The sequence below is a fragment of the Neovison vison genome, chromosome 7 (assembly GCF_020171115.1).
Source record: "Neovison vison isolate M4711 chromosome 7, ASM_NN_V1, whole genome shotgun sequence".
NCBI lineage: Eukaryota > Metazoa > Chordata > Mammalia > Carnivora > Mustelidae > Neogale > Neogale vison.
Genome location: NC_058097.1, coordinates 197,677,989 through 197,703,958, shown reverse-complemented (window position 1 = coordinate 197,703,958; position 25,970 = coordinate 197,677,989). Strand labels below are relative to the sequence as shown.

Here is a 25,970-nt window from a genome sequence, read left to right as displayed (position 1 = left end):
CACATGCCTGAGGGCTTCACCCTCAGAAAAGAAATCTACAGGGGAAGGCTTCCTGGTGGAGGGGTTATAAGCAAAGAAGAAATTTATCAGCAGGGGGTAGGATGTGCTGCAGAGGGCATTGCGGGAGGAAAGGGGTGGTATCCGGCATGTCCGGGCAGTAGCAGCTGGCCTGGGGGGGCCTTAGAGGGTGAGATTCCATATTACGGTCAGGGCAACTGAGGCACAGAGACTAACGTGCCCAAAGCCTCATTCCATTCAGTCTGGAATGGGGTTGTAGCCAGCTTGTCTGACATCGGGCGTTTGTGCTTAACTGCTACACCGAATTGTGCCTTTTTGTTAGTGGTTCCAAGTTTTAAGGGGATATTGAGGCCAAGCTTGGGATGGGGAGGCGGCAGGTGGGGGTCCTTGCCCGAAGCCACACAACCAGTTGGTGACAGAGTCTGGGCTGGACGAGGCTTTCCACCTTGCTGACCTGGGCTGGGAGGGGACAGGCAGCTCCTCCTTTGGGCCTAGTGGAAGCTGGGGCCTTGGGCATGAAGAGGAAATCTCCCATGACCCTTCAGCGAGTCTTACCTTTCCCCGGCTTGGAGCCCAGGAAGGAGGGCCCCTGGTGTCTTCTGCTGCCCGCTGAGCCACAGGAGTTAATAATTACGGGGTTTCAGGAGATAGAGGCCTGCTGGGAGGAGCCTTTCTCCCAGGCCACTGCTCCTCAGAGATAGCAAAGGTTAGCGTGAGGCTCAGCCTGGGGCGGGGCTGGGGGGGTGGAGGGGGAGAAGGCTCTTGCCACCGCTTTCCTGGCAGTCTCCAGAGGGACCCTCAAGCTGGCCTTGGCATGGATGACTCCAAGGAGCGCACCAGGTGTCCTGCCCGAGGAACATGCCCCGTGTTCCTGGCACTGAGCTCGGGGGCTGTCCGCTACGCTCCATCAGTTCTGGGCCCTGCACTTGACGGGAACTTGGGAGAGGAGCCCTGGGACACAGACAGGTGAGCCAGTGACCTCGGTCATGGTCACGGAGGGGAGGAGGGGGGAATAGCTTGCCATTTTGTAGGGGCCCTGGGGGAGGAGGGAGGAAGAGCCCAGGCTCCTGACAGGGGACTGGCATGGAACTTGGAGGAATTTCAAGAGCCTCCTACAAGGTCAGCACCATGGGGTGACTCTGATTGTCTATCTTGGTGGTTGGACAGACACAGAGTCTGAGGCTCAGAGAGGGCAAGACAGACATCCTGGGTCACATGGTGTGCGGAGGAGAGAGTGAAGTCAGAATTGGGGCCTGGGTCATCTGGGCTTGCAATTTCCTGTTCCTCATCTGCTTCCAGCCAAGACTCTGTGGTCTGGGCTGCCAGGTGGGGACGGGGATGGTGTGGAGAGGGGCGAAGGGGACTCGTTTGAGTCCCTCCTCACCGGCTGGCCAGGCCCCAGCAGGCTCCTCTTTTTGCCTGATTGCACACAGCTGCAGTTTCTAGAGAGTTCTCTAGTTTCCGGGCTGTCTTTTCAGAAAATGGTGTAAGAGGTTACAGGCCCACTACCCCTGGCTGTGTGACATCAAGTAGGTTCCTGAACTTCTCTGAGACCAATCATTTCAGCTGGGGAGCAGAGCACACTGGGCTGTGGAAGGAGCTAGTGAGGCCTGGCTGTCGAAGGTCATCGGATGTGTTGATGATGTGGTATTTTTAGGTAGTAATTTGGGTGTCAGTGCCCCAGAATGGTAACCCCACATTCATCCTTGGAGGCCTCGCTTAAGTCCACTGGCCCTCCCCTGTCCTGCTAAGGACTCTTCCTCTGGGGCCTTAGCCTGGGCTGATACCACCTTTGTGCCTTATCTCCCACCAGTTGGGTTACCACAGCTTGGACCAGTCTTATCTCCTGCCCAGGCTTGTGAAGTCTTGGAGGGTAAGGGCCCTGTCCGGAGCTCCTTTTGTGTCTTCCTCCCCTACTCCTAAATAATGAACAGAGCAAGGGCCAGGAAGACAGCAGTTGCTCGGGACTTATTTGGTGTAGGACTCAAGTCAACAAACATGGTGGGGACATCTGCTTTGGGCCAGACCCTGGACTAGGCTGGGCCAGGCAGAGAAACACTGCATGGAGAAGGAGATGGTTTCTGCCCTTGGGAAACCACCGTCTTAGAAACAGTTGCCCTGCAGAGTGAAGGGCATTGGAGGATTTGGGCAGAATGATTCTGGTAAGTCAGAAGGGACGTCACAGTGGGCTGCCTAGGTTGTTCACTGCACAACATACCAGTCAAGGGAGTGAGCGAGCAGGCATGAAATCCAGCCTGTTCTCCACTCACCAAGTTCCGTACCTTGGCATGGACTACGCCCCTCTAGGAAGGTAGTGCCATTTTCTATTTGTGACAAAGACACTGTGCACTTAGTATGAGTGTACTCTGAGTACTGACCCTGGAAGTGGAGGTCCTTGTGAGTATGTCTCCCATCCTGCCGTCTCCCTACCCTATTGGTCCCCTGGGATGACAGAGCATGTGTTTGTGCAGTTTGGATTCCCAGCCCTTATATGATCCATAGTTTGTGCTCAGACAGGATGGAAGGATGAATGGATAAATGAATGGAAGAAATGTGTGTCCCCAGTGAAGACCTGACAGATTCAAGCCTGGGTCCCTGCTCTGTGGGTCTGGAAGAGTAGTATCCTGAGTTCTGGTACCATCTGGAAGGGAACCACCTCCTTCCTTTCCGCCTCTTAGGCCTCTCTAGAGACAGAGGGTGGGAGCCCCCGACCCTGGCAAGAGAGAAGAGCTATACTCTCACAGGGTCCCACCGCAGGCTGAAGTCGAGGCCAGCAGTCAGGGCTGAGGAACAGTGACAAAGGGGCGGAGGGATGGAGGGACAGGAAGACCCGTGGTCTGGGATTAGGTTTTACAGAGGACCTAAATCCGGACAGGTGTGCGTGGTCGGGGTGCATATCCCCCCCCCCATCCCCGGCCAGTAGATGCTGGGCCAAGGCAGGGAAGGGATGCGCAGGGAGTGTTCCCAACAAGAAGGGAAGGCCCTTTGCCAGGTGGGACTGGGCTGCGGGTGGGGGAGGGCTGGGGTTGAAGACTCGGACCAAAGGTGGGTCTTCCTTTGGGATGAGCGCTCAAGAGTAAACCCAAGAAAACTTGTTTTGGGGTCTGGCCCCTTTCCCAACCTCCAGGAACCGGCAGAGAGCCCGGGGAGCCCAGGGCAGGGGCGTGCGGGCCGGGAGGGCCGGCTGTGGGCGCCGGGGGCTGTCGGCGGGCTCCGACCGCTCGGCCAAGGTTCCAGAGCAGCGGTGGCTGAGGGCTCGGGAGGCGCCGCGCCGGGGCGCCTGGGGACCAGAGAAGAGTCAGCCGCAGGGCGCGCGGGCCGCGGGCTCCTCCCCCGCTCCCGCCGCCGCACGGTCCCGGGGCGGAGGGGCGGGGCCGGGCACGTGTCCTCGGGCCACCCCCTCGGCCACGTGACCCGCCGGGAAGGGAGGGGGCCGGGGCGGGCTGGGGCCGGTGGGGGCTGCGGGCGGGCCTGACAGGCGGCGGGCGGGGACGCGGCGCGGGGCGGCGCAGGGAGCTCGCGGCGGCGCCGGGATGTGGAGCGGGTAGGTCCGCGCGCGGTCCCCGCACCGCGGCGGCCTCCGGGGCTGGGGGGTGGGGGTGTCCCCGCCGCGTGTGCTCCCGGCCGGCGGCGGAGGGGCGCCCTGCAGCACCGGGACGCGCGAGCTAACTCGCTGCGGAGGTGGAAGGACGCCCCGCGGGGAGGGCTCGGGGGTGCTGTCTTGGGTGCGGAGTGTGAAGGGGTGGGCGGTGGACCTTCTCGGCGTGCGGGCGCCAACTCCTGGCTCATCTGGAGCGCGAGTGAGAAGGGGGCGGGCGGAGTGGGGGTGGCTTGCAGGCCGGAGTAAGTGTGGGGTGTGCACCTGGAGGAGTCCCCCCCCCCGCCCCCCCGCCCAGCCCCAGCCTGGATGAACCCTTGGGAAGCAGTGCAATTGGAAAAGGGGGCTGGGTCTCTGCCAAGGTCGTTAGTTAGTTGATGAACCTCCATCTGGGGCTCGTGGATCAGCCGGCTCAGAGGTGTGCGGTAGGACCTCCCTGCAGTCTGAAGGAGGGCAGCACCGCCCCAGGTCCTGGTTTAGTGGCCTCAGCCCCTATTACCGATTATTGGCTCTCGGGGGTGATCCCCGTTGCTTGGCCGACGTGGTGTGGGTCCCCTGCCCTGTTCGTGCAGGAAGGTTGTGGTCTTCTCAGGGACTTGGGCAAACACTTCCTCTTCCCCATGGCCTGGAAAGGCCAGGTCCTGGAAGAGCTGCGGCCAGTGTGGGGTGGGTTGTGTTCCTGTAAAGAACTGGGCTAGCTGGGGGGTGGGGGGAGTCCCGGGATGGGGCTCTTTCCCAGCCAGAGCTGGGGAGTGAGGGCAGGCCTGCTGGAGGGAGGAGGTGGTGCCGGCTGGCTGGAGAGGTTTCTGATGCCTGCTGGATCCTCTGGACTCCATGGCCCCTAGCAAAGCTTGGGCTGAGATGCTAGGGAGTAGTGGGCTTTGTCCCCAGCAGGGGATGCTGAGAGAAGGGGCTCCAGGTAGGGGTGAGGTGTGGAGAGGCATGCCCCTTAAAGGGTGAAAGGTGAAGCAGAGCCTGTTCTTTGAAGAAGTCCTTCCCCACCCCTGAAGAAGACAGTTCAGGGAGAAAGTGGTTGTGTGGGACCTGATGGGGTTAGCACAGTCTTGCGTGGGGTTAACTGTGTAACGTGCAGCCCGGTCTGGAAGAAGCTTGTGACCCCGTGTGTTGGGGGTCACCCAGGTGAAAGTCACTGAGTTGCTGTGTGATCTTAAGAGTATGTCCTCACTTCTCTGGGTCTCTGGGTGAAATGAGTAGGTTGGGGTAGGAGGGGTTGGGGGCTGATCCATGCCCTGAGTGCCCTTCCCTGCAGGCATCCAGGTTGGGGCCAGACAAACAGAGCTGGGAGCCCAGTAGGTCCTCTTTAAGAACAGGGTCAAAAAGACTCAGGGTCCTGGAGAAGACCCCCCTCCCCCCACCCCAGTCCAGCCTCCCGGCCATATTCTCAAGAGACTTCTGGATGAACCAGCCAAGCTGACCCCCACATGATCCTCAGTATGACTCATTTCTTTTTTTTTTTTTTCTTTTTTAAGGATTTTATTTTATTTTATTTTTTTTAAAGATTTTATTTATTTATTTGACAGAGAGAAATCACAAGTAGGCAGAGAGGCAGGCAGAGAGAGAGAGAGGGGGAAGCAGGCTCCCTGCCGAGCAGAGAGCCCGATGCGGGACTCGATCCCAGGACTCTGAGATCGTGACCTGAGCCGAAGGCAGCGGCTTAACCCACTGAGCCACCCAGGCGCCCAAGGATTTTATTTTTTTATTTGAGAGAAAGAGAGAGCTAGCATAAGCAGCGGGGAGGGGCAGAGGGAGAGAGAGAGAAGCAGACTTCCTGCTGGGCAGGGAGCTGGATGCGAGGATCCCATGATGATACCAGGGGACCCTGGGATCATGACCTGAGCCAACGGCAGACACTTAACCGACTCACCCACTGAGGCGCCCCTATAACTCACTTCCCGTATGTACATTTAGACTCCTGGGCCCTAGCCTAACCCCAGGGCCTAGCCAGGTATAGAGCACCTAGTAGGCGCTTTATAAATGCAGATGGAAAGCATGAGGGGCAGAAGGAGGAGCTGGACACCTAGGAGTGAGAGGCCGACTTTTGGGGTTACCCTGAGCACTGCATTTTTGTGGATTTCCCCCAATCGGATATTAGAGGCAGGGATTGAAGGATCAGGGGCCAAGCTGCCAACATCCACTGGACGCCTCAAGTCCTAGGAGCTCACCCAGACTCCAGCAGGAGCCAGAAGGGACCCTGCTTGGGGTCCTACTTGTCCATGTAAGTCTAACTGAGCTGCTTAGGCTTCTGGCCCCCAGGGGCTCAGTCAGTCTGGGTAGGTGCATATTTGGTCCTTCATTCTAGAGTATGAGGAGTCTGGGATCAGGGGTCCGTGGCCCTGGCTAAGCGGTAGGTGTCTCTGGGGCTTCCTTCCTCACCTTCCTTTCTTATCTGTAGGTGAGGGATGGTTGCCGCTAATGGTTACGCCCTGGTGCCCGTTCACCCCACCTTGGCCGTGGACCCAAGGCTGCTCCCCTGGGGTGGGTGGCAGTGGTAGGACTCTGCAGGAGCTCAAGTGGGCCCTCTTCCTTGGGACTTCTTGCTCAGGAGCCCTGAATGCTGAACTCAGAGGCAGTTCCCCCCAAATTGGGATGATCCCTTCCCCATCGCCCAGAGCTTTTCATGCCCGTAGTCTTGGATGCCAGGCCTGCCCTGAGACTCACTTCTTGCGTCTCTGCTGCTAACACAGTGCTAGGTACTTGGGACTTGGTCAGCAAAAGCCAGAAATTGAGTTCTGGGCTAGTTTTCTCCCCTGGTCTCCATTTCCCTCTCTGATAGACGGAGCTAATCATTACCTATCTCTAGAGAGAGCCAGGCTGGATGGACTGCTCAGGAATGAAATGAGATTCCCCTACCCTCGCAGGGATGGAGGACTGCATCTTTGGAATGAGCGGGATGCTGGGGAGCCCTGGGGCTGCAGACGGGCTGTGTGATCTTGAGCAGGTCACTTAACTGCTCTGGTTTCTGAGGGACTTGGATTTTCAAGCTCCTGTCTGTCGGGCCTAAGTCACAGGGGCTCACAGGCTCAGACTTCATCTGGAGTATGGAAGGAGGGTGGGTCTCCTGCCTGGGAAACATTTGTGCACCTCTCCCAGCATTTGCGCACCTCTCTTCCTGGAAGCCCTCCTTGATCTAACTATCTATCCTACCCTAACTATCAGACCCTCATGAGAATCCTGCTTGTCCTCGACTCTCCCCACCTCTGCCCCAGATTTGTGCCCAACGGGGTGGTGGTCAGCAGGGGGCTCAGGGACAGTGCGACTCAAATCTGTGTGGTCATGCAGATTGGGTGGGTCGGGGCTGTTGGGGTGTCTAGCACATGAGAGATGCTTGCTCTGTATGTGCTGGATTTTCGAGAGGTCGGGCCCTTCTAGGACTGAGCAGTTGGCTGTGAGGCAGGTGCTGTGTGTGCAGAGTGAGCTCCTACGCTCCCAGGCCTGGTGCTGGCTCTCCGTGGAGACCCAGGGCTGGGCTGGGCTGGGCTGGGGCTCCCACAAGGAGAGGCTTGCTCAGCCCCGTCCACCTGATTCAGGTGTTCTAGCCTCCCTTCCTTCCATACTGCAGCCAGGTCCCCCTTGCTGGAGTGGTCCAGATTTACCTGCTTCCACCGCACCGTCCAACCCCAGGGTCCTGCTCTGCTCGCTAGTCTGATGTTCTGTTCCCATGTGGGACATATAGGACACTGTTGTCCCATTCTAGAACTCTCCTTCCCAGCCCTGGGGTGGCTGCTCCTTGGTCCTCCAGCTGGCTCTGTGGTCCTAGGCTCCTCTGTTACTCCTCCCCCAGTGCTCCCTCAGACTGCAGCTGCTCCCTCCGGCCCGGTACCTCCCCCCAGCCACCTAGAGACCTGTATAGGACATGCCTCCTTCCCAGTTCCCTGTTCCCATGGCAGGCACCATTTCATTATGTTAGTTAATTACTGTAGTTTTGTTGCCTTTTTTTTTTTTTTTCCCTATCACCCTTTCCAGCCCCCAGTTCCTGCCACGAGTCCCCCGATTCCCCCGTCAGTCTTTTGTGTGTCTGTCGCCTCCACACATCTCTCCTGAGCCCAAGACCTGCCTGGCTTATGCAACAGCCTTGGATGGAACCCCCACCATCCCCCCCCCCCCCCGCTCCTCCCCAGGCTCAAACTTCCTCAAACCCCATCTGCGTCCTGCCTCACTTCTCCAAAACCACCATTCATCCCTTTCCTCCCGTCTGGATTTCTCCGGGTGACAGGTCACATGATGCAGTAGTGCCGGGACTCTGGGTTCTGTTCCCACCCTGCCTCTTCTTTGCTGCGTGTTCCGGTCAGGTCTCCATCCCTCTCTGAACACCAGGCGCCTCATTGTCCGGACCTGCTCGGGGAAGCATATCCCTGCAGCGACATTGTGAGGGTTCAGAGGTGAAGACGTAGCCCCTCTCTGTCCTCTTCGCCCGGCTTGCAGGAGCCGATGCGTGAAGCCTTTGCTGGGACTCCTCGGGGCCCCTGGATAGGAGGAGTCCCTCGGCTGTCAGCCTCAGGGCTTACCAGAATGCCTGTGCGTGCAGGGCCATGAGTCTGAATGGGGCTCCTGTGCCGTGGCACCGCCCCATAGACCAGATCAGTGACAGCCGCCCTGTTGGCCCCGGGTAGAGGGTGAGTGCTCCCAGTGTGCCCTCCCAGCCTCTCCCCACTCCACCCCATTTCAGAGCTTCCCTAACTAGTTCCTTCCATCTTCTCTAATGAACCCATCATGCCCATTAACACAGGGATCTTTAGTTCAAAGAGGTGACCTGGGTGCTGGCCAGCGGACCAGTGGGGAGAGATTCAAGGGCAGAGAGACTCATGGCAGGTGGGTGGGCTAGAGATGGAAAGAGTATGCCGGATCCTGGTCAGGCCCTTCTGGCCCAGTGGGGATTACTGGGACCATTGGATCCAGGGGTCCTCATTCTCAGCTTGCCTCTTTTTGTGGATGGGGACAAAAGCCCTGCTGGCCCTTCTAGGGCAGGATTGGGGGGTGAGCATTGTGGTTGCTGCTCCCTGCCCCCCATGTGTGTTTCCTGGGGAAGTGACCCAGTGGGGCCTTTCCTGTCTAAACTGTCGTGGGCTCTAGACAGCAGAGCCTGCTTCAGGATGGGGGATGTTGGGTGCTCCCACTTTCCTCTGACCTTGACTCTTACTGTCTCCTGCCTCTAATCTCTTCCCAGTGGCCGTGGGTCCTGTAACGGGCCCTCCGTGGAGCATATTCTGGACTCTGGACTCTGGACTCTGTTTCTGCAGGGAATGGGGGGCTGAGGGCCGTGGACCTGGACTGAGGAGTGGGGAGGGGATGCAGGGCAGAAGAACTGAAGTAGTAGTCCATGCTCATCCAAGGAGGGAGTTCCGCAGCCCCACGGGCATTCCTGTCGAGGTTTTCCAGCACTTGATCTGGGATGCTGAGTATGTGAAAATAGAGGGCTCTGGCTTGGGCTGGACCTATGGGGCCTGGGGTCCCTCCTTTCTCTGAAATTTCTGAGTCGCCTCACAGCTCTGAAGCGTGAGGGGAGGGCCTACAGATTCAAGCTTCCCTCCCAGTACAGGGAGACCCCATCTTTCCTGAACCCCTGGCCCAGGCATTGGGCAGTTGGTAATGTCCATGCGGTCCTTCTCTTCCCATGTTTTCTGCCATCAGGATTTTCAAGTTGGGATTTTACACTGGGGAGGGGAGATGTAGGGAGGCCATCATTTCCTCTGGCTGCAAAATTGGGCTCATCCTTCCCAGCAGTGGGCTGAAGTGAGAGCCTGTTGGAGGACGGTCTGGGCGTAACCCCAGCCATGACCTTGGGACCAACAGGAGAGTCAGTGACCACTCTGGTGGTCTTCATGGGAGGGGCTGGAGGTCTTTTTCTCCTCAGCAGGGGCGAGGGTGATGTCTGGGGTGGTCCTTACAGAGGAAAAGACACCAGGGCTGGTTGTCTAAAACCTGGGATCCTGCCCTGTCCCGGGCCATCCCTGCTGGTTGCCCCCCTCCTTGGTTCACAGTTCTTGCTCGTCCTGTTGAAGCGGGCAGTCCCTGAGCTGGGGTCCGCTGCCCCTGGCCAGCCCAAGTGACGAGGGCCATCCTCTCTCACCTGAGGAAATGGCCCTGGGCCCCAGGCCTCCAGATTCTCAGCCAGAAGACCTCCCTGGGCCTGCAGTTTGGGCTGCGGGACCCAGCGCCTGGACAGGCACGGCAGTGTGGCTGCAGACGGTCTTTCCTGGGTGCTGGATCCCGTGACTTCTTCACCTGGTTCTTAGTCCACCTCCTCCAGGCTTTTACTCCCGTCCCACAGGTGGCTTCAGAGAATTGCAGTGACATTCCCAGAGTCTGGTGTGGACCCCAGCTCAGAGCCTGGTGTGGACCCTGGCCCGGCCCGACTCTGGCCTCTGCTCTCAGCCTCCGCTCCCCCAGCCCCAGCCTGCCCTCCTGGGAGGCAGTTTCTGGGCGGGAGCAGAATCTGAGAAGTCAGTCGGGCCAGAATTGGGTCAGATTTCCCTGCTGCCGCGGAGGAGGAGTCTCCCAGGCCCGCCTGAGCCTCGCAGCCCTGGGTCCTGAAGCAGATGCCCGGACTGTGCCCTCACACCGCCCCCTACCGGCCGGGGAGGCACTTTGGGCCTGGACTGTAGAAGTCCCTGCTGTCTGGCCAGCGCCTCTGAGCAGCCCTACGAGCCCGGGCCCGTTCTGCTCTTCTCTGAGACCCCATCCCTTGTCTGTAGGACGGGGACTGTCCCATGAATGCTGCTGAGAGCTGTAAATGAGGAGACAGGCACGCAGCAGCCCAGGGGGCTTATGGCCCAGGGTGAGACCCCCAGGTGCAGACCCTAGCCCAGGGCTGCCATACCACTGCCACAGCCCCTGCTCATGCCTTAGGGACCCCTTGCCAACGAGAACCACCCCCCCCCCACACACAAAGGTATTAGGAAGGATCCCTGTCCAGCATAGTCACTGTTGATGGGGTGGTAGATGTGTTTTCCCACTTTATCTGTCAGAGCCCCGGGTCCCTGCCAGGCAGGACCCAGCCAAGCAACCATGAGGCCACACTCTGTGCCAGTCCCAAAGCAGAAGGCAGGCCGGGCTGGGCGCAGGCACGGGGCCACGTGAAGAAGGGTTGGGAATAGGCTCGTTGCTAGGGGTCCCCTGGGTCCCCAGCAACTTTGTGCTACCTGGAAGGAACCGGAACTCAGGGGCTGCTTGATGACTGTCTCAGAGTCCAGATGACAGGGAGGAGGGACCGATCCCCAGTCATGCCTTTCACGCTTGTGCCTGAGTTAGCCTGAGTCCCATGACCCCTTGGCCCTGGCTTTCCTCCCTCCTGTGTGGGCCCCGGGAGCCCCCTCCCCTCCGCTTCCCCACCCCCTTATCACGCCCCGAAGCTGCTGGCTCAGGGGCCCGCCAGCTTCTGCTGAGTGAGCGAGTCCGGAGGTGCTGTCTTGGCACAAACCGCTGCTGCGCCCCGAGCCCTCTCCCTTCCTGCCTCCCTCCCTCCCTCCGCAGGGTCTCTTGCAGGGTGGGGGGTGTGGATGGATGGGGGTGGCACGGAGGCTGCTGGCCACAGCTGTAGGGTCTTTGACTTCAGGGAGAGAAGGGTCCCCAGGCCCAGAGATGGGTGTTTGCCTGAGGTCGTCACAGGGCAGAGCAGCGGAGAGCCGGGACTGTCCCCCACAAGGCTCAGGGAGCAGGAAGACAGTCTGCCTTGCCTGGGCCATGTGGCAGAATCTTCCTTCCTCAGCTCTGTGGGCCCTGGCTGGGCCCTTCCTCTCCTGCCCACCCGGAGTGGGATGTAATTTGCATAAAATTTGCATGAACAGTAGCCAAGAAGGCTGTTCCCATTTAAGTGCCTCCTGTGTGCAGAGGGTTTTTTCCTTTAAATTTTATTTTTTATTAACATATAATGTATTATTGGCCCCAGGGGTACAGGTCTGTGAATCGTCAGGCTTATACACTTCACAGCACTCACCATAGCACAAACCCTCCGCAGTGTCCATAACCCAATCACCCAGTGCGGAGGTTTTTGTTTTAAGATTTTATTTATTTATTTGAGAAAGAGTCCCTGCTATGAGCACAAGTGAGGGGAGGGGCCAGAGGAGAGGGAGAAGCAAGTCACCCCACTGAGCAGGGAGCTAGACTGGGGGCTAGATCCCTAGACCCCGGGATCAAGGTCTGAGCCCACGGCAGACGCTTAATGACTGAGCCACCCAGGAGCCCCCTGTGTGCTAAGGTTTTATGCACATCAGATCCACTGGGTGACCCCAGAGGTAGGGCCCAGAGGACTGTCCCCACTTTGTAGAAATGGAGACTCAGATTCTCAGCACTGACACATTTTCAAGTCTCCTGCTGGACAAACCCAAACTGAGCGCCTACTGTATACCAGGCCCAGCCCTAGGCTCTAGGCCTGAGAGGGTGGTTGTCAGCGAGGAGGGCGCCCTGACCTGGCCCCCAGGAGACCCCGCGTTTGGTCCCTCTGTCTGTGGGACAGCAGAGTGACAGCCTCGCAGTAGTGTACGTGTTTTACAGATGGGCCCAGACCAAGCCCCAAGTGGCAGGCGAGTGGTTCAGGGTCGGTCCCTCGGCTCAGTTCTGGGTCTCAGGGCCCCCACCTTGGACTTGCTGTTTGCCCCACAGCCAGCCCCACCCAGACGAGGGCCACCCGCCGCCCCTCGAAGCTGTCCCCGTCCCCTGGAAGAGTGTGGGCCCCTGCAGAAGCCACAGGGAGTCCCCAGGAGGCCTGGCAGAGAGCCCTGGAGGGGAGGAGGCCCAAGGCGAGGAGGGCCCCGCGGCCGCCCAGCTGGACGTGTTGCGCCTGCGAAGCTCTTCCATGGAGATCCGGGAGAAGGGCTCCGAGTTCCTGAAGGACGAGCTGCACAAAGCCCAGAAGGTGGGGCTCCGAGGGTGGCGGGGACAAGGGGCCCCCCTGCAGGGGCCGTGCGCTCTCCCTGAGCACCCGCACGGAGGCCGTGCCGAGCATGAGGGCAGCACAGAGGAGAAACCAGTTCTGGTGACTTCTGAAGGATTTCCAGCTGTTGGACTGCTCTGACGGCCCGTTCTGAGCTCTCAGAGAGGCTGACGGTTGGGGTTTCGACATCGCGCGGCAGCCAAGTGGGAACCGCATCCTAAGCTGTAGGGCGACAGAGGAAGGGAGGCTGGGGCTCAGAGGCCCGCGGAAGAGGACCCTGGCAGTGGAGCCCGATTGGTGGGCTTGGGTCCCCTCCCACCCCGCATGCCAGGCTGATGGCCGCCCGCCCTGGACCCCGCAGGAGCTGAAGCTGAAGGATGAGGAGTGCGAGCGGCTGTCCAAGGTGCGGGAGCAGCTGGAACGGGAGCTGGAGGAGCTGACGGCCAGCCTGTTCGAGGTACCGCGGCCGGCCCGCCGGGGATGGGTCGGGGAACGGGTCCGCCAGGCGCGTGCTGGCCCTCACCGCTCACGCACAGCCTGCCTTCTTCCCAGGAAGCCCACAAGATGGTGCGGGAAGCCAACATGAAGCAGGCAGCGTCGGAAAAGCAGCTGAAGGAGGCGCGGGGCAAGGTGAGGCCCGGCCAGCTCCCAGACAGGTGCATCTCACAGAGCCCTGGCATACAGCAAGCCTCAGTTTCTCCATCTGTAAGATGGGTTTCTCAGGCCCTCAAAGGCTGTTTCAGGGGTAAGGGGGCAGGGGGGTTCGGTCCTAGTCACCACTGGGACAGGCCGTCCTGAGCCAGGGTGGCCGGCGGCTGGTAGCCGCAGTGACATTAGCCCTGGACTGGACTGGACGGCTACCTCTTCCCGGCCAGATTGACATGCTGCAGGCGGAGGTGACCGCCTTGAAGACGCTGGTCCTCACGTCCACACCAGCCTCCCCCAACCGCGAACTCCACCCGCAGCTGCTCAGCCCCAGCAAGGCCGGACCCCGCAAGGGCCACTTACGTCATAAGAGCACCAGCAGCACCCTCTGCCCCGCTGTGTGCCCCGCGGCTGGACACACCCTCACCCCGGACAAGGAGGGCAAAGAGGTGAGGGGTCACAGGTGGCCAGCAGACACAGGAGACAGAGGCAGTGTCCGGCTTCAGCACGCCATGGGGTCCCATAGGGAGACCTGACGCCTTGCAGTGTGACTGGGAGCCTGTGCTGCCATCTCTGGGCCTCGGTTTCCTCTGTCTGGGAGGGCTGGGCAGCCTTTTTGTGATACGAGGTTTGGCCTTCAGGCTCTGGGTGCAATGCGGGTACCCCTCACATCTCCCAGGAGGGCCTGCTAGCCCGTCCACACCCAGCCAAGCTGTAGGTGGTATTCTGGGCACCTGAGGCTGGCCTGGGGCCTGAGGGCGTTGCCTGGGCTGGGGGAAGATGGGGGAGTTCTTTGGGAAGGCACCTTCCCTGGACCTAGGGAGGCCACTGCTGCGCCTCTGAGGACAGGCTGCTCGGGCCCTACATGTCCGCAACCCTGAGGTCTAGTTTGTGACATCCCTGGACTCGAGGGTCCTCAGCACCTTCTGGTGAGGGTGCCTAGACAGGCAGAGACTTTGGGACCTGTCCCTGTGCCCCCCAGCCTCAGCTGGGGTCTTTGGTCCAGGCTAGGCAGTGGTGTCCTTGGCCATGGGTTCCTGGACACGTGAAGGGCCCTGCCGGAGCCTCACCTTTCCTCACATAAGTATGGCCTCCTGGGGTCATGGGGACTGACAAGCCCAGGTGTCAGGGGCTCAGCTCCAGGCTGCACCCAGCATGCCCTACAAGGGCCACGTGGGACTCGGGGTCCTGTGGTCTCTGACGCCAAGGCAGCCCCCAGCTCCATCCTGCCCCCTGTCTCTGGGGTTTCCAGGGAGGAGATGCCAAGGAGGCCTCGCCCCCACTTCCGAGTTCTCAGCTTCTGACCATAACACTAACATCTCCTTCCTCCCGTCTGTCTCTGTGCACCTGTCTGTCTGTCTGCCCCGCCCCTCCCAGCCCGGGCTGCCCCCCCTCCTCTCCCTGCTCCTCTGCGTGGTCCCCAGCAAAGCTGTTCACCTCACCTACGAGCCGGCCTGGCAGCTCCTGCCTGGGGAGCCGCCCGCGGCCCCTACCTCCACTACCTCTCTCTCCTTTTCCCGACAGGTAATGGCTGGGGAGAGGGGCCGCCCCTCTGCCCTCACCACGCCCGGCCTCACTCACACCGCATGCGCCCAGGGTGGCCAGTCTGTCGTCTCCACCCCTCCCCCGCAGTTAGTGGCCCCATGTGTGTTCTCTCCGTGTGCATGTGTCTGTGTGCGGGGGGGACCCGCGGGGCCCATCTTCAGCTTTTCCTCCTACAGGAGGCAGAGGGTCTTGCTGACGAGGCCCTGGACCCGTCTGTGACCTTGTAGAGCCAGGAAGCTAAAAGCACACCTAGCTACGGAAGTTTGGGTTCTGAGCCGCTGGGGGCAAAGGGAAGAAGGCACTTCTTCCTTGGAGCTCTGCTGCCCTGCTTGGGCCCTTGGGGACAGACCCTCTGGCAGGCCTGCCCTGGTCCCCACCTCCTTTGGCTCCACCTGTCCCTGCCACGGGGGGGCGAGTGGGGCCCCCTCCAGCGCCTTGACTGGCCCCCTCTGGCTCACCTTCCCCCACAGGTGGACACCACCCTGTTCGCAGAGTTCCAGGCCTGGCGGGAATCACCCACCCTGGACAAGACCTGCCCCTTCCTCGAAAGGGTGTACCGGGAGGACGTGGGCCCCTGTCTGGACTTCACCATGCAGGAGGTGCGGTGGGGTGGAGGGCAGCCGGCCCCGGGGCCCAGCCCTGCAGGCCGAGGCCGGCCGCTCATGGCCTGGCCTGCCACCCTGCTTTGTCGCAGCTCTCGGCGCTGGTCCGGGCCGCCGTGGAGGACAACACGCTCACCATCGAGCCCGTGGCTGCGCAGACACCACCCACGGTGAAGGTGGCCGCGGTTGAGTATGGCAGCACCAAGTAAGCTTAGTGCCCTTCACCCTCTGCTGCCTGCTTGAGAAGGCCACGCCTCGCCTCGTGCCCTGCCCAGGGGGTAACCAGGGACTGAGCCTCAGCCCTTGTCCGGGGGGTCCTGGGGTGGGACCCAGGGAGGGGGGTGGGAGTGTGGCTCACAGGCCTGGCTGGGGTGGAGCGCAGGGGCACGCCGGCTAACCTCTGGCAGGGTAAGGAGGCAACGCTGGCACAAATTCCTGCCTCTAGTCATAGATTCCCGTCCTGCACCTCCAGGCCCTCCCGGGCGTCTCCCTCTCCCTGGCTGGCCTGGCCGTCATCCCTCTCCCACCCCCACCCTCTCTCCCACAGTGGATTCTGGGCCCCAACTGCCATGTAAGTGATGTCGGCTCTTCACTCCTTGTGCTGATATATAACCAGGCTGCCCTTGGCTTCTCGTCCTTCCTGCGGTTCAGCTGCCATTGAGCAGGGCTCGCAGCAGAACCAGATAGCCAGGGTAGAGCGGGGGCAGAGGCGGGGAGCCCTTGCCCTCAGCAGCCCAGGGTGTGACCTGCCAGGGAAGCCCCACAGGGCGAGCCTTGTCACACAGGGGCACCTTTGAGCCAGGTTTTGAAGGACGAACAGCAGTTTGCCGAGTAGGGAAGGGCCCTTCAGGCAGAGGGAACAAAAGGAGTGAAGATACGAGAAGCCAGGGTGTTAATGGAAACATCACTGGGTTTATGAGCAGAGCAATGGGGTGGGGAGGGAGATAGGGCTGAGACTGCAGAGTGTTTGAGGTCGGAGTATAAAGGGTCTTGGATGAAGTTTGGGCTTTGACTCACTAGCCAGCATTTCATAGTCATCAATAGATGTTTCCTAAAAAGAGGGTTGCCAGGTCCAATCAGAGTCACAGTGAACATGGAGGCAACAAAGGCACTGATAAGTCCCGCAGCCCAGGTGCCTACTTGACCTTCCTCTGCTCCAAAGTCTCCAATGGTTTCCTGGGCAGTAGGAAAGGAGCGGGGAAAGATGATGGGCTTGATGTGGGCTTTGGAGGAGACACTGGCTATAAGGTGGAGAAGGGGAGAGGGGAGGCAAGGGGCTGGTTGGAGGAGCTGAGGGGATTCAAGCCAAAAGCCCTGCTGGCACGACCTAGCCTGAGGACCTGGTGACCAAGTGGAGGAGACAGTGGACTCCTGTTTAGTTGGGGAGGGCGGGACTGAGTCTGAGGGTCCCAGTAAAGTAGGGGGTATTTTGAGGGGCTGCAGCGAGTGGAGCTTTGGTATACCTTACATGAGGTGCACTGAGCTCTCCTGCCCCCTAGGGGCAAGGTGAGGGGTTCAGGGGTGAGATCCAACATAGGTCAGAGGTCTCTCCCAGGGTCTTCTGAGGCTGCTGCCTCCTTCCCTGGCTCCTGGGAAAGCTGGGGTTCGGGGAGAGGATGCCCCTCCCCCAGGTCCCCTTGCCTCTCCCTCCCTTGGTGCATCCTTCTGCCTGCCATCCTCCCTGCATGAGCTGGGTGGGCGAGCCCCCGCCAGCCCCCACAGCCCCCTCTGCTTTCCCCTAGAACCTGTGCCCTGAGCGGGCTGGCTCGTGCCTGTCGCCACCGAATCCGGCTTGGGGACTCTGAGAACCACTACTACATCTCGCCATCTTCCCGGGCCAGGGTGAGTCATCCAGTGGGAGGGTCTTGGGCTTTCTAGGGGCACCCTGGGCTGGGACTCAGCGCCCCAGGCCTAGGAGCCCAACCTTGATCTGCAGAGCAGGGCACAGGGCTCAGAGAGGTGCGGAGACCGACTCAGGCCACACAGCCAAGACTGGTGAATTAGTTTGTCATTACTACAGAACCAATTACCATAAACTTAGTGGCTTAAAACCACCTCCTTTTACTATTATGGTCTCCCTGGGGCAAGAGTCAGCACAGCTTAGCTGGGTGTCTGGCGCAGGGGCTGCAGTCAAGGAATAGGCTGGCTGCCTCCTTTCTGGAAACAGTGGTCCTCTTCTGAGGTCCCATGGCTGTTGGCAGGACCCAGTCCCTCAGGCTGGGGGCAGGGTGGATCGCGGTGCCTCTTTGCTTGCCGAAACCTAATCATGGGAGTGACACTAGGATTCAGGTTTAAATTCCAGGCTCCCACCTCCCAGCTCAGGCTCTGGCCCTAGACTTTTGAGAAGGTGCTGAGGTCTCTCTGTCACTCGAGCCTGCCTGTAGTGGAGGGTGCCGCAAGTCCTCCGGGAATCCCCGCTCCCATCCTCACCTGCCGAGTGGCCCAGGCTGGGTCAGGGGACCTCACCGAGCTGGGGGATAAGGGAGAGAACCATCTCCTGTCCTTGACCTATTAGAGGCTGTTCAAAGGGATCGAAGTGGGCAGATGGCCCCGTTGCTGGGCAGCTTGTCTGGGCCCACCGAGCTTCCGCAGGATGTCCAGTGTGTCGTCCAAGTGCATCCCACAGCAGCGAGCAGAGCTCCGTTTGCTGATGGGAGTCTGTGCCGTAGAAAGGAGGGGCATGACCTAGACCTGGGGCCTCCCCATTCTGAGCCCGGTGCTCCTTCCCTGCAGCCTCTGCCCTGCATCTCTGTGCCCAGAGCCCTTTCCAGGGGCCTTTTTTTGGATCGCCACCAGGACTCCATAGAAGGAGGCTCGTCAGCCATTCTGTGCCTGGCAAAACCATATCTGTAGATGTAAAAACTAAAAAAACACTGTAGAACTTTGTTTCTTCCAGGCCTGTGTGTCTCTGCCTGTGTGCAGAGCTGGGATGGGAGATGAAACAGTGTGAAATCTTAGGAAGGAGTCCCCACCTCGAAGAGACCCCTGTAGGGAGAAGAGGTTTCCATCCCTGAAGCATAGCCCTAGGGAGAGAACCCCACTGCTCCCGGCCCCTCCTCGCTCACCAGCCTGCGGTGGGGGCCCACTGGCTGCTGGGAAACTCCATGGCCTGGCACACAGGCCTCTCCAGCACCAACCTCTGCCCCACCTCCTCATAGCCCCTCCTGAGCCACATGGGCTTGGTCCCCTGACTGGGGCGCCCCTCTCTCACACTGGCCCGGGCCACCAAGCTTCTGCACATGCTTTGTCCTCCTGGCAGGGATTTCTGTGTGTTTGAGGGTCCCCTCCCTGTAACTCTGGACCCCCGGGCCCCCACATGTTTGGCGTCCCTCCCCTGGAACCCTGGGCATTGAGTAGGTACAGTTTTGGCCACAGCTGCTGGCCACCTTCTGTCTCCGGTTGGGTTCCCTAAAAGCTGAGCCTGAGATGAGGATTTTACACCATTCTTAGGAGGAGTGAGGGAAGCAGAATGTGGGCATGAGGAAACAGAAGAGGGCATGGCCTCGGCTGGAGTCTGACTGCAGCCTGATCCGTGGGACCTCTGCAGCCCAGGGGGAGTTCTGCCCGGAGGCAAGGGAGCTGACCTTTTTTACACCAGTCATTGGCTGTGGTGTGCCAGGTTAGGGGGTACAGAGGGGCACCCATGAGTTCTTAGTGGCCGACACTCTCAGCCATGGGGAGAAGGGCGCCAGCAGCACCCTTTCTTACAGTAGGAGAGTCTTTGTGGAAGGGCCCACATCTGAGCCAACTTAGGGTCTGTGGTGCCCAGTACAGGGCCTGGCATGGAGCAGGCCTCAGGCCAGGCGAGGGGCTTCAGGCCTGGGGATGCAGAGCAGCCTCGGTGAGCAGCTTCTGATCCCCCTGCCTATCCTGGCATTACCAGGAGCACCAGGCCAAGGCCTGGCGGCCAGGTCCTTGAGCCCCTGGAGCAGGCAGGTCCCTCAGGATGAGCATGAATTCTACCACAGGCCTCCTGGTTTCACCTTCGAGTTCAGCCACTTACTGTCTTCGTGGCCTCTGTAATTGTGGTCCAGTAGCTTTGTTCTTAGTCTCTCTGTTTTCCCCGTGTGTAAACTGGGGACGATAAGCATGTCTGCCTCACGGGATGCTTGTGCTGGGTGAAATGTTAGTTGCTGCTGGTTTTTGTTTTTTTTTTTTTTTATTGGGAGGAGTTCTAATAACGCTGTTCGTAATTAAATTTTATTTATGTATTTTTTAAAAGATTTGATTGACTTACTTGAAAGAGGAAGAGAGAGAGAAAGAGAGCACAGCAGCAGGGGGAGGGACAGACAGAAGGGGAGAAGCAGACTCTCCTGCTGAGCAGGGAGCCCGATGTGGGGCTTGATCCCAGGACCCCGAGGCTATGAGTGAGCTGAAGGCAGATGCTTAACGGACAGAGCCACCCAGTAGTAAAATTTTAGAGCCCAGCCCTGTTCAGCTCAGAGAGCATTATCTGGCTCTGATGGGATGTGGGGTTTCCCGCTCTGGTCTCTGGTCTCTGGTCTCTGGTCTGCCCTGGCTTGTGGGGGGGGACCCCTTTTGTGGAGGCTGGCGGGTCACAGCCTCCCTGCTTCTGCCCCCAGATCACCGCGGTGTGCAACTTCTTCACTTATATCCGCTATATCCAGCAAGGCCTGGTGCGGCAGGAAGGTGAGCGCCCCCTGGTGGCCGGCGGTGCTGGCCCATGGGAGGGAGTGGGCGTGCCTGCAGTGGTGTTGGGGGTGGACCTAGGTGCTTTGTGGCCCAGACAGAGGACAGAGGGGAGGACTCTGCCAGCCTCTGCCAGGTCCCGCTGCCTTCTCCCAACCAGAAATTTCTCCCAGGCCCCGGGGCTCGAGGGGACTGCTCCCTGTTACCGGCCTGGCATTGGAAGCCCTCCACGATGGGGTGGGTGTCCCTTGTAGATCTCCTCCTCCCCACTGGGGGTATACCTCATAGTCATTTGACACCAGCTGCTGTCTCCCACTTCACCCTTGTCCGCCTGGTAGGTTCTCCATCCACCTGTTGTCCCCTCTGCCCCTGTTCTGCAAGGCCTAGTGTCCCGCTTCTCCACCAGACTTGCCCGTTTGGAGTCTGAGCCTCTCTTCCCCAGCTCAGGCGTCAAGGCCTTGCAGGGGACCTCAGACTGACCCCGTGGCTCTGCTGACCACTCAGGGTCTCTGAGCCCCCGGGGAGACAGGGCTGGGAAGCGTATGGAGCCCAGCAAATGTGTGGCGGTGTGTTTGTGCACGTCGGTGTCGGGCTGTGGCCCCCAGCGTGGCAGGGGGTGTGTTCAGCACTCAAGTGTGCAAGGCTTCCGTGTGGAGCCGTAGTGAGGTCAGGGCACCACTGAGGTCATCTCTGCTGGGGAACTGGGGAGCCCTGGGTGCCTGCCAGCTGCCCTGCCCAAAGCCAGGGGAGAGGGGCCAGGCCATCTGCTCGAGGGTACCCTGTCCCTGAGCTGTTCATCTTCTTTCCACCTGCAGCTGAGCCGATGTTTTGGGAGATCACGAGGCTGCGGAAGGAGATGTCGCTGGCCAAGCTTGGCTTCTTCCCCCAGGAGGCCTAGGGCATAGTCCGGGGCCTAGAGGGGGGCTCTGAGCAGCAGCCAACACCTGCCCAGGAAGACAGGGTGCTGGAGCCGGCCCTGAGCCAGAAGCTGAACCAGATGGACAAATGGCCAGGCCGTAGACACCTTGCTGAGCTGGTCCCAGACCTTTATCCTGGGACAGACAGGACCTTGTGAGCGGACCCTTGTCTTCACAGACACCAGGAGACTTTCAAGAAGCACCAAAGACCAAGGAGATTGGACCTATACTTGGGCTCAGCCCTTGGGAGGGGGGTACCTGGGGTAGGCCTGGGAGCTGCTGCTTGCAGGTGCCTTGTTGCTGCCACGTCCTCAGAAAGGGGCCTGACACCCACCTGGGTGGCCTGACCTCCCGGGTATTCCTGCCCACCGCCCCCCCACCTCTGGTCCCAAGCTCTGGGCCACCAGCACCCCCTGGTGGCCACCCCTCACCTATTCCCAAGCAGCCTCCCTGGACTGGCCCCAGAGGGCCCTCTGCCTCCAGCATCTATGGGGGTGGTGGGGCCCCAAGGGGCTGTCAGGGACTTGCACACCAACCTGTATCTGCTTGAGAACTGTCCCCAAACTGTTCTTAAGATGGATCAGGGTCCCTCCTCCTTGCACTTGACCCCCCTCCCCCCATCTGAGCCCCGTGCTCCAGGAGGCCCTGCCCCCACCACCACTGGAAGGATTAGGATACTTTTCTCCCAAAGTAAAACTCAGACAGGGCCTCAGGATACCCGTGTCTGTGTTCGGCCGTGGGTGGCCATCTAGACGACGGGGGCCGAGGCCGCCAAGCCCTGCACACAGGACCAGGGTAGGGTGGGCAGGACCCAGGCCCCCTTCCTCACCCCTCAAAGCCCACTGGGGACCGGGATCCAACCTGGACACATCCCTCACCACAGCTGATTTCCTCCTTTGAATGGAATGTAACACGATCTCTATTTAATAAAGGAAGGCTTTGTTGGTCGAGGCTGGGCAGCCACGCGCCTTCACTCCTGCGCCCTGGGGTTCGGGCCAAGGCTAGGGCAGCTGAAGGAATGAAACCAAATCCTTCCCCAGCCAGCCCTCGTGCTTGGGATTAGGCCCAAATCCTGCAGGGATTGCTGTGGGGAGCACCCCTCGAGGCCTCTCCGGCGGTCCTTGAGGATGTGGGTTAGCAGGGCCGAGCCTGGCTTCCTCTCCCCTGCGGAGAGGCCCGCTGAGCGGGGAGCAACGGTGCTGAGCCTGCCTCTCACGCTGTCTTGGGGGCACCTTGGGCAGATCCCCTGCTGGTCTCCCTGTGTCTGTCTAACAGGAGGTTGGAGTTTAGAGTCAAAACCAGAAGGCTGCCTTGCGAGTGCCGGACGGTGGCAGGATTTACTGGTGATGTCTGCCAGCGGCACGGGCAAGGACAGATGTGGTGGCTCTGGCCTTCCCAGGCCTGCTCACCGACAGATTCTTAGCAAGGGCCAGGAGTCCCGGGGTGGACCTGGGGTGGTATCTTGTGACGCCAGATCCCCCCCCCCCGCCGCCTGTACGGCTGTGGTCAAAGCCCGTGGGGGTCTCGGGCAGGAGGGGAGCATAGCAACTTCTGAGTCAATGTGTTCTGGGGCTGGTGAGGGGGTCCCTACTGGCCTGAGGCCTCAGGCTGATTGTGAGCCAGCCGGGCCTCTGTCAAGGCCACCCAACCTTATCCCTCTCTCCAGCCTTTTTGCTTTTGTCTACTGCCTCACAGATTCCCCCTCTTTTCCCCCACTGCCTCTCCTTCCGGCTCCCGCTCCCATCTGTGACTTGAATTCCCTCCCTCTCCCGCCTCTACAGCGGATACCCACTGGTCAGTTCTCTGACAGACGTCCACCCTCGTCCCCCGGGGGGCTGTGTGGAGCACAGAAATCAGTGAGGGGGGGCAGGGGAGGACGTGTGTGGCCACGTTACACAGGGTTACCCCAACATCCTCTCCTACATACCTGCCTCTTTCTGCCCTTCCCTTTGTCAGTCCTGGGTCAGCTGGGGGAGCAAGAGCATGAAGGCCTGGGCTTCGAAGCTTTCCTGCCTCTGGATGAGCCACCCCCAGGGCCAAGGAGAAAGCAGGCCAAGTTTCAGGAGCCAGAACAGAGCGTCCCACAGCCCGGATTTGTTCGCCCTGCCCCCGGGAAAGGATTGCTCGTCAGGCCCGTGGGGCTGTGGTGGGCACACAACAGCGGAGATACTCGGGTGAGGTGCTTGTCAGGGACCCAGGGACTCATGATCTGGCTTCAGGACCTCCCAATGGTGGCTGATATCTGAGCACCGCCATTGGCCCCAGGGCCTTTAAACAAGCCATGCCCTTGAAGCGAACCAATGCACTTAAACCTCAGAGCCATTCTGTTTCTCCATTGTGCAGCTCTATGCCCCAAGGCACTGAGAGGTCACGTGGGCTAGCATGGGAATGGCAGGATCCCAGCTCCAGAGCTCAGATCCAGGACCCTTCCGCTGAACACCGGCCTTGGGCCTGACATGGGATTAGGCCCTTCCATTTTTCAGAGATGTAGAAACCGAGTCTCAGGCAGAGGCCAAGTTGGATTTTCCTCACGTCTGTTCCCCACGTTTTTACCCACTTACATCTGCCCTCACCGCCATTCTTCAGGCTTCTGGGGGTAGCGGACTGGGGGGGCTCTCTGGAGGGAGGGGCTCAGGGCTTTGGTTCTCGGAGTTGGGAGAGCAGGGTTAACTGACATCAGCAGGACAGGGGTTGGTCCTCTTAAGTGAATTTTCTAGATGACTAAGTGCTGCCAGCATATGGGGTCACCTCTTAAAGGCGGGCAACAACCACGGCCACGAGCCCAAGCCCTTGAGGGGGCTTTCCTCTGTGCCCTGCCATGTCGTATTTTCCCATCTGCAAAGTGCATCCTGATGGAATGTTGCTGGGACTGGGTACCTGGGCAACAGCTAGGCTCCTGTCGGGGCCTCAGTTTGCCCCTCTGTGAGTTGGGAAGATTAGACCACATGCCCTTTGCAGCCCCTCCCCCACTCCTTTTCCATTTATCTTATTGGGGTAAAAAGCACAATTTAGCATCTGAACTTCCTGCCATGGTCTGTATGAGCCACGCTTGCTTTACCCATGCGTCCCCTGTTGGACACGCGCCTGCTTCCACCTGTGGCCTAGTGTGGACCATGCCATGACGGACACGGGAGTGCGGGGATTTCTTCGAGGCCCTGCTCTCAATTCCTTCGGATATTCACTGAGAGGTGGGTTTGCCGGGTGACAGGCCACCATTCTGTCTTCAGTTTTCTGAGGAAAACTCCAGACCGTCTTCCGTGGAGGGTGTGCCATCTCACGGTCCAGCTAGCGGCGCACTCTGGCTCTGGTTTCACCACATCCTCGCCCACATGTGTCACGTGGGTGTTTCTGGATCACGGCCATCCTGATGGCCGTGGGGTGATCGCTCACCGTGGTTTCGAGGTACATTTTTCCGATGCCTAATGCCCTCGAGCATCCGTTCATTTGCTTCTTGGCCACTTCCGAGCAGCTGCCTTGTACCAAGGGGCCCTTCGGGGAGCCCCGCCACGCGCCGCAGTGATGCCTCTGGGGAGGGACTGTCGTGGCTGGTCAGGCCACCGCTCTTCTGTCATTCTGTGGCCCCGGGCCCCTTCACACGGTGAAAAGCTGTGTCCAGGGCCTACTAACCAAGCCCATCATGTGGTGAGCTTTAACTCAAAATCAAGTCATAAAACTCGCAGAACCCAGGCCTGGGCTTTAGGGCTTCTCTTTCTGGTAGGCCCAGAACTTTCCCCTCACGCTCCCCCAAACTGGGCTATTTCTTGCTGCACCTCTGCCTCTTGCCCGAGCCTCGCTGGCCTGCACAAGCATCACTCGGCTCCACGACCTTGGCTAGTGGTTCTACGGGGGGTGGAGACTTGAGTGGGTCCCACAAGAGGCCTGCGTGTCAGCTCACAGTCCCGGAGAAGCTCTGGGCCAGGGGCCAGATGCGGGTTGGAGGGGCTCAACCCCAAGCAGGCACCCTCCCTGCAAAATGCTCCAGCTGCCCAGACCACCCTCTCCTGCCTTTTGGTTAGCTCTCCCCTCCCCTTGCCCAAGGCTGAAGCCTGGCAGGGACCCAATGGCAGCTCAGGAATGTCAAGTGGAGCCTCTCCCTTTCCAAGTGGTCCCAGTGCCCTGACAGGGAGGGGGTGGGGAGGGGGATAATAGAGTCTCAGGTTCTCCCAGGGCCCCTGATTTTAGGAGAGTTGCAAGGTCCACTGGGTCGAAGCCTGGAGGGGTAAAGCCACCTATGGAAGGCCCTGAGGCCTGCAGAGAAATCGTGTGGGCAGCTGTTGGTTTCACTCCAAGAAAGAGACACACAGTTCAGGCCTTACAGGAACATAACAACAGACGGCCAGAGAACTCAGCCATCCCTGTCTCCTTGCCAGGGTTGAGTGCCTGGAGGCATGGCTCTGTGGCCCCAAGTTCTGTCCTTGCTTTACCTCCTGGGGGGCCCTGTGCAGGCCTTCATCGGCTGGGGCAGGTGGAGGTTCCGACCCACTCCACTCCCCCAGCCACCTTGCACGTGGTTGAGAACCAGGTTGGGACCCAGGGAAGGTGGCAGGGGTGAGCATCTGAACACTGAGGGCTGCTGAAGCTGGGGTGGGGGCCACGCCCATTGTGCAGGGGCTGGAGATTGGGGCAGGCGGTTCAGTTCCGGTAAGAGCCTACCCTCTCTATCTTTGTGCTCACCTGCAGACATGGTGGCAGCTGGGGTATCTGCAGTCGCCGCCCACCTCAGCCACCAGCCACACACACCTGTACCGCCCCCCCTCCAACATGCTCAGGGAGGGGGTTCAAGGGCACTTCAGTGATTAGGCAGCCCAGGGCCATGGTGACAGCAAGGCCTTACCGGTTGTCCTGGCAACCAAATAGAAGTCTCTTGGTACCAAGGAGAATCCAGAGGCCACTTCAACCTTTCTTGGCACCCCAGTCCTCCTGCCCCACAAACACTGGCTTTAATGATTTCCTACAAATTGTTAAACCAAGATAAAAGGTTAGCACATCAGAGAAACATACTTAGTGTTCTCCAAGTGCATTCCCAGAACCAGCCCAGCGGCAATCTCCCCTGCGAACCTGTTCCAAGCACAGTTCTCTGCCCCCAAACCAGCCCTGCTGAATCC

General features: G+C 59.9%; 1 protein-coding gene across 3 annotated transcripts; it reads left to right on the top strand.

Annotated features, from left to right (window-relative positions):
• The first annotated feature begins 727 nt into the window (after positions 1–727).
• Positions 728–21,815, top strand: RAB3IL1 (RAB3A interacting protein like 1). 3 transcript variants are annotated; one of them, XM_044259442.1, is made up of 11 exons: positions 728–984; positions 12,236–12,488; positions 12,868–12,963; positions 13,059–13,136; positions 13,382–13,600; positions 14,529–14,675; positions 15,167–15,295; positions 15,391–15,503; positions 17,041–17,140; positions 19,882–19,948; positions 20,764–21,815. In XM_044259442.1, the coding sequence occupies exons 1-11, from the start codon at positions 833–835 to the stop codon at positions 20,844–20,846; spliced, it is 1,437 nt and encodes a 478-aa protein (XP_044115377.1). In that variant the 5' UTR covers positions 728–832; the 3' UTR covers positions 20,847–21,815. The 3 variants fall into 3 exon arrangements, with proteins under 3 accessions (XP_044115377.1, XP_044115375.1, XP_044115376.1); XM_044259440.1 differs by lacking the exon at positions 14,529–14,675; XM_044259441.1 differs by lacking the exons at positions 728–984; positions 14,529–14,675 and adding an exon at positions 3,522–3,562.
• Positions 21,816–25,970: the final 4,155 nt, after the last annotated feature.